At 47.4% G+C, this 6,879-nt stretch overlaps 3 protein-coding genes across 3 annotated transcripts; all 3 read right to left on the minus strand.

Moving 5' to 3' along the window:
* Nucleotides 1-166: 166 nt before the first annotated feature.
* Nucleotides 167-1,831, minus strand: CCR75_009621 (uncharacterized protein; the record flags this gene model as incomplete). The annotated part of the gene is made up of 1 exon (XM_067967660.1): nucleotides 167-1,831. One exon carries the CDS (start codon nucleotides 1,829-1,831, stop codon nucleotides 167-169), a length of 1,665 nt encoding a protein of 554 aa, XP_067816144.1.
* Nucleotides 1,832-1,935: 104 nt separating this feature from the next.
* Nucleotides 1,936-2,394, minus strand: CCR75_009622 (uncharacterized protein; the record flags this gene model as incomplete). The annotated part of the gene is made up of 1 exon (XM_067967661.1): nucleotides 1,936-2,394. One exon carries the CDS (start codon nucleotides 2,392-2,394, stop codon nucleotides 1,936-1,938), a length of 459 nt encoding a protein of 152 aa, XP_067816145.1.
* A 114-nt stretch (nucleotides 2,395-2,508) lies between these two features.
* CCR75_009623 (uncharacterized protein) lies at nucleotides 2,509-2,710 on the minus strand (the record flags this gene model as incomplete). The annotated part of the gene is given in 2 exon segments (XM_067967662.1): nucleotides 2,509-2,674; nucleotides 2,691-2,710. The coding sequence occupies 2 exon segments, from the start codon at nucleotides 2,708-2,710 to the stop codon at nucleotides 2,509-2,511; spliced, it is 186 nt and encodes a 61-aa protein (XP_067816146.1).
* Between the last annotated feature and the right edge of the window lie 4,169 nt (nucleotides 2,711-6,879).

The following is a 6,879-nucleotide window of genomic DNA, read 5'->3' on the forward strand; positions in this document are numbered from 1 at the left end:
GGTCGGGACGTTTTCGCTTTTACACAGCGGGAGGTGGCCACAAGTCGTGCCGAACGTCGCATTGGTGACTGTAAGAATACCGATTTTAGATATTTATAAAACAACCTATCTAAAATCAGTATTTATAAAAAGCGCAAAAGCAATTGAAGGCCTATTTCCATGATTATCATTTTATCGCGTTATTTTCTAATGCAAATTTTGTAGTCACGTATTTGTCGCGACCGTATTTCGTCCCCCAATAGGTAAATCCGATAGCTGAAGCAAGTACAGCAGCCAGAGAAAAAAACACAAGTGCCTCAAACTGGTGTGGGTCATGAAAGATTACGCCTGTCAAGTGTATCAGAATAAAAAAGAACTGATATGTTGCGGTCTGCATGGAGTTAATGACTCCGCGCTGATTTGGTGCAATCCACTCTTGCATAATCTGAGTCTCGGCCAAGTCCGTACACCAGAGCCAAGAACGCGAAATGACGACGCAAAGTATCATTGCAGCGTCGGATACATTAGATTCTCCCACAACCAGAAATACCAGCAGAATCGGAAATAGACACAACCAGAAGAGCCAGACACTAAGAATCGCAACAGACTCGATTCGTTTCAGCCATTGATGAAGCAAAGGAAAGATCAGGGTGCCCATGAGCCCAGCTACCGCTCCAGCACCACGACTGAGGCCTAAAATCGAGTTGGAAACCCCACGCCATCGGAGATACGCGATATTTAATGCACCACCACTAAGGATCGTCATATACAGTGCAGAGAAGGAGAAACTGACCAGAAATACTGGGTGCTTTACATAATTCGACCACATGGTCGCATACCGGGCAATCGTGCGCCCTTCATTCGTTGCCGTCTGCTTTTGCTTTAGCGTCTTTACTGTGTTATTGTCCTTCACATACGTACGAATACTTAGCTCCGGCACAAGGTGGTAAATATCATAAGTCATACAATATTCTAATGGGGTAGAAATGAGATTCCAGAGCCCCACTACCGCAACACCCACCATCGCACGAGTAGGGGCATCACCGCTAACACAATCTACAATCAAACCAAAGGCCATAGGGCCAAGAATATTACAGCTCAAGTCAATACGACGCATCATTCGATTCAGCTTTGCAAGATGTTTAGAGTTGTCGGGTCCAGCAATGACAACAACCCAATCTCGCTCAATTCCTAACGTCTGCGCATCGTTAAGCACTTGACCCACGCTGCCACATACTAACGTGCCAATAAACATTAGCACTAATTGCCACGTCCACTCTGGTTTGTGCACGCCATCTGCGTTCGTCACAAACACAATAAGACCTAATAGAATCGCATTAACCACGACAACTACGTTTTCGAGAAGAATTGCATACTTCATCGACGTCCAGCGGTTCCAAGTGTCCAAATGGTGCCCAATCATTGGAATAATAGCAATACAGACAATATACGTCGCTAATGAAAACGCAGCACTCGGGAGCAGTGTGTCCACAAAGATGTCCATAAAGACAATGGGGACCGCAAATGCCCATAACCGATCACCAAATGCCGACAGCAAATGACTGGCGTACAAGTACGTAATGACGCGTCGCGATGGAACTGACGTCGTCACGTTGCTTTGAAGCAGAGGCTCGTGCTCGCGATAAAGTTTCGCACGTGTGTCTAACCACGCTGTGACGAGGCATGCCACAACTGGCACCAATGTCACGGCACTTAAAATCAACGTCATTATTGTGGCCGACTGGGAAAGGATACAAGCACATTTCAATCCGCCTACGCATGCAGCACTCTCGAGCGCAAGCACGACGCTAATTACGCCCATAGAGAGGCAGACCACCACCGTGGCGTCCATTGAATAGTTGCTAATGTAAAAACTGGGTCCTTTTTGGTATAAAAAAAGGTCCTTTTCGTAAGTGTCAAAGGGACCATCTGGTATTTAAATATCTAACATTCGTACTACACGACTTTAACATGGGGCTCCACAAGTCGCAGTTTCAAGACCCCCGTGCGATGGAGAGCGCACCAGACATGAGCGCTCTTCTTTTGCAACAAAAGCCTCTCTTCTTGCAGCGTCGTCAATTTGCTGGTCATATGTTGTATCTGTTGCTCGTGGCACGCACGAACTTCGCCCAATCGCTGGAGCATCGCTTCTTCGTCCTCCCGCTCTTCGGCCATATTGGACACGACGGACGCTAAATCAGCGATTGCCGGCACGTGACCGGCATCAATTTCACTCACAAAGTCGTCAATAGCGCCAATGCGATCACAGCAGTCGGCAATCTCGTCCGTGTATACCTCGACCTCTTCGTGGTCTTCCAAAAGGGCCAGCTGCAGATCACTGAGCTCCATTTCAATGTCCTCCATGCGTGCAGCAGCGGCCAATAATTCTTGCACAAGTGTGTTGTATATCTCCATTCGTCGACGACTCGGTCTTATTTTTGCAAAGTTTGCGTGCGTGTGGCAAATGTAGAAATGGGCATTTCGACTCCATTTTTGCCCACGCCTCTTGACTGGAGTTGCCTGATGGTGTCACGTTTCTGTGCTCGCAAGATGACAGGTCTGTGAGGCAATGTCCAATGATCGTTTTTTTTGCTGATTTAATGTTGCCTCTTCGTCACGTGCTTTATTAAAGCTGGAAGAAATTCTTGCTGGAAACAGTGCGGTAAACCAGTTTCGATGAAACGTCGTTAAAGTACTTTAAAAAAAAAAACGAAACATTGCCAGTGGGCATGGATCCTCTCTACCACTGCTAGGACCAGAACCAATCTACAACGCAATGTCCTCAAATCGAATAGGCTGCAACTACCGCCTCGGCACTTGAAGTTTGCAATTCAAAGTGTAGGGTGACGGGTATCTGCATTCATGGAATCTTCCGTGGTACTCTTTCCATCGTAAGGCCGAAATGTTTTCCAGCGAAAAAGAGCACACGTTTGAATCGTAAAACGGAAAGACTACGAGACAGATGTCTCATTTCGCTGTGGGTGGAGCACTTTGCTACAATTATTTCCAGACGGTTGCGTGCCCCCGTGCGCAATTTCCATACGTTAAAATCCCCAAGAGTTGTCGGGTTTGCTAGTAAAATTTCGCTAAATTGTCAATGACCTGTCTTTGTGAATGGGATTTTACAAAGCTGATCACGATGATAAAACGTTTAAATAGAACTTCTTCTTGGGAATACTAGAATACTTGTTTCTGTCTCGGAATACTTGTCAAAGAATGTACCATTTTTAATCGAAATTGACCAGATGCAATCCACGCTTGCGAGCACGAATATACTTGAGGGGATGACGCTATCGAAGCTCACACCTAGCTTCTAGCTTGTATGCAAAATATCTGGTGTCGATAGATAAGCTCTCAGCCGTCTCGACGAACATGAGCAAGATACTATACGGGCATGTCGTTAAATTCTCAAAAGATATAAGGTTAATACAAAACAAAAATACTTTTTTTCAATGCTATAATCTTGGAAGATTTAGCTCTCTAAACCATATTATGCTTCTTAAGAGGTGGAGGCTTTTGTATATATTTCTATGGAGAGGTTTAATTTCGAAAGATGCTCCGACTTTTAAATTTATGCCTGCTATCAATCGTACGATATAAACACCATACGTATTAGCATCTTCATGATTAAGCAAGGAAATTTAGCGACCAGTGGCAGATCAAATTACTGCAATCACGACAGCACGACTCGACCCTATAAAGTAAGCCATCAGTCCCTCCCCTTGCTCAGCACGAACTCGACCTTTTCCATCACAGTTTTATCCCCATAAACCTTCACGTTTGGCCGTTTTCTTCATGGAAGACCCCGGTAAGAACGTTCACAACCCTCAAGTTGTGGATAAAACCGCACTGAAGGCCTTCATATCCTAGCAATTTGATATCTCAAATTAGTTAATTATGTCTGCTCTTATTTTAAATAGATAACTTTGGGAAGCTAATTTATAATATATCTCGACCGCCAGATTTATATCTGGCGGCGATAACATTTGTTACCCATAAGGGATCTTAGTAATTAGCTATTCTAAATAGTCGTGTTCTGTGCCGCACCAGAAGGTTGAGCTCGACAAAGTCTTTATTTTTCTTAAGCTGGTCAAGGCAATTTATGGACTATAACAGGCGTCGCATGTGTGGAACGAGACTTCTGACGAATTCGTATGCTAGATTGGATTTGGAGTTTCGTCCTTTACCCGTGTCTTTGCATCAAGATTGGGCATTGTAACGGGCTACAGTTGCCCTAATGTTACACAGTCCCCGTTAAGTACACTTGGTGTACTTAAGGGGATGGTTGATTATTAAATAATAGTAATTAGACCCAGCATCGGGTGTGGCGCACATTTGTGACCAACCCTTGTGGATGTGATGCACATGGGTGCATTCACATTAGGAGGGATGACGGCTAGCGTCATCCGTTACGCGAGGTATCTATAAAGATACGCTCGCAATACATAATAAGTGTTATCTATAGATGACATTTGAATTGGTAAAAATAGGTATTTATATTTAATACGATTAAATATTAATCAATCTGAAAATTACTTCCTACTTGGTAAGTGCGCACGAAGAGCCGGATTACCGCTCCCGTGACGACACTTAACCAGAGTACTTAGTGTTTTGGGTGAGGTCGCTAACGCGCCCACCACAACAACCTCACTGCACGCAAGAGAAGCAGGTTAAACCGCTTCCTCGCTGTGCTAAGGTGTGTGTCTAAATAGAGCGTAGCCGCATTACGACGTTCTCGGCTACACTTGGTAGCACTTGAAATCCTTCCCACGACCCGCATCTCTGCGTGTGTACGTGAGGATGAGCCTCAATATCGATTAAGCTCATTTTCCACACCACTCCGAACATCATCAGGAGGTGGCAGGGCTTATGGCGCAGGGACTTGGTGAACAAGTCCTGGCCAGGCTCCTGGGTAGCCCTCCTGAGCAACATGTTGCTCAGTTGGAGCAGTTTGAGCATTCGTGCTCGGACAGCGGAGGGCTGCGTCCGAGGCACAAGGCCATGCTGCGGCGGTGTCCGTCACCCAGACTCAGGATGAGCTGAGGCATGAGCTGGCTCGGAGCGAGGCTCTCAACAGGACTGTTGAGATGCTCTCTGCCCGGCCGCATCAGCCGAGGCCCATTCGGATGGACCCGCCCAAGTTCGATAGGACTGCGACGCACACGATGTCCACTGGCTTTTAGCCGTGGAACAATGCGGTGTCGCGCAACTCATCGAGGACAACAGCCGGATGATATCGTACGCGATGTGCATCTGCGCGGTAAGGCCTCAGATTGGGCTTACCCGGCGCTTATGGCGGACAGAAAGGCGTTCTCTACATAGGCGATCTTTAAGGAAAAGGTTCGCGCCATGTACTCGCCTCTTTGGAGCGCAACAGGCGAAGCGATCGCTGCAAGAGTATGTGCAAGAGATGCGCTCGCTGTCGGCGACCATAAACGTAGGTCCGACTCCGGAGCACAATAAGGTGCTCATGTTTTTGTACGGACTACGGCATGGCCCATCGCGACAGGCCCTTTTCATGAAAGGTGCCGTCGACGATGAAAGAGGCAATCCAAATTGCCTTAGTTGAGGACCAATCCTACAACTGTGCCTCGGCGACAGCTTGTATAAGCCGTCGGCCGAGAGGACATTGGCCACTCCCATGAAGTTGGGCAATGCAGACGTGGTCTGTTAAAAAAACGCGACAAGTACGGTCATTTGATGGCTCGCTGCTATGCCAGGGACCCTGCAGGGGCGAAAACACCCAGCAAGAGGACTCCCTACCCAAAGGGCGATAGCAAGAACCAGCGTGCGAGACGCATGAGTTCTGCATCGACCACTGAGGGGTCGGGAAATGCAGGAGCGCAGTAGGGGCGGGATGCCCAACTGCCGCGGACTCTGAAGCTACCCCTAAGTTCAGAGTTGTGGAACAAATGGGTAGCATAGTCCCTGAGGTCCCGAAATTTCGGACCTCAACCCTGCTGGTCTATAGCGCTCATGTAAGAGGCTACGACCAGGTGATATTCCTCCTAGTGGATTCGGGTGCATCTCAAATTTTTGTGAAACTCGCGGCTCTAAGAAAGAGACCGGCAATGTTTGAGTCGCTTTGCCAGGATGGAAAGCGAGAAGAGGCGATCGTTCTTAAGCGAACGGCGCGCTCGTTAAATCTGAGAGAGTTCAAATAGAACTCGCCTTCAGCTTTAGTGACTTCTCTTGAAAAGAGAATTTCACAGTGCTAGGTATGGAGAGTCCGTATGACCTCATCCTAGGCATGCCATGGTTGGCAAAGTACCAACCATGGATAGACTGACGTACACGCACAGTTGCGAACTCTACGCTGGACACCGGAAAAGATGTGCTCCTGCGAGAGGCGTATGCAACTGATGTCGTGTCAAACAGTTGAGGATGCGTTGACGGGATGTCAAACGTCACCAATTCCTGCCCAGCTTGTGGTGACAGAGGTAGTGAAAAGGACGATGACAAGTAGTCATGCGTCCGAATGTCCTGCACAGAGCCGAGAGCCTGTGGAAGTAGACGGCGAGCTGACAAGAATTCATGCGTCGCATAAACCGGCACAGAGCCTAGAGCCTGGTGCGGTTGGAAGGGGTGCGTTAGCAAGAAGTGCAACGGCAGTAAAACGTCTTGGTTTCAGAGAGCTCTTTCAGCTTTTTTTCATCAAAGTCCGAGACGTCGTCATTTACGTCCGTTACACAGTCCTCGCTAAGTACACTTGGTGAACTTAAAGGGATGGTCAATAACTAAATAATTGTAATTGACCCAGCACTCGGGTTAACAATTGAAGATTGACGTTGCGGGTTGTATGACGAGACCCATCCTTTAGGCCACAGGGACCTTAGGGGAAAGGGTACTTTGCGGGCTCGAAACACCCGCTTCCCAGAAAAGGGTCGTGTGACTCGAAGA

The sequence above is a fragment of the Bremia lactucae genome, linkage group LG1 (genome assembly GCF_004359215.1).
Source record: "Bremia lactucae strain SF5 linkage group LG1, whole genome shotgun sequence".
Taxonomy (NCBI): Eukaryota; Oomycota; class Peronosporomycetes; order Peronosporales; family Peronosporaceae; genus Bremia; species Bremia lactucae.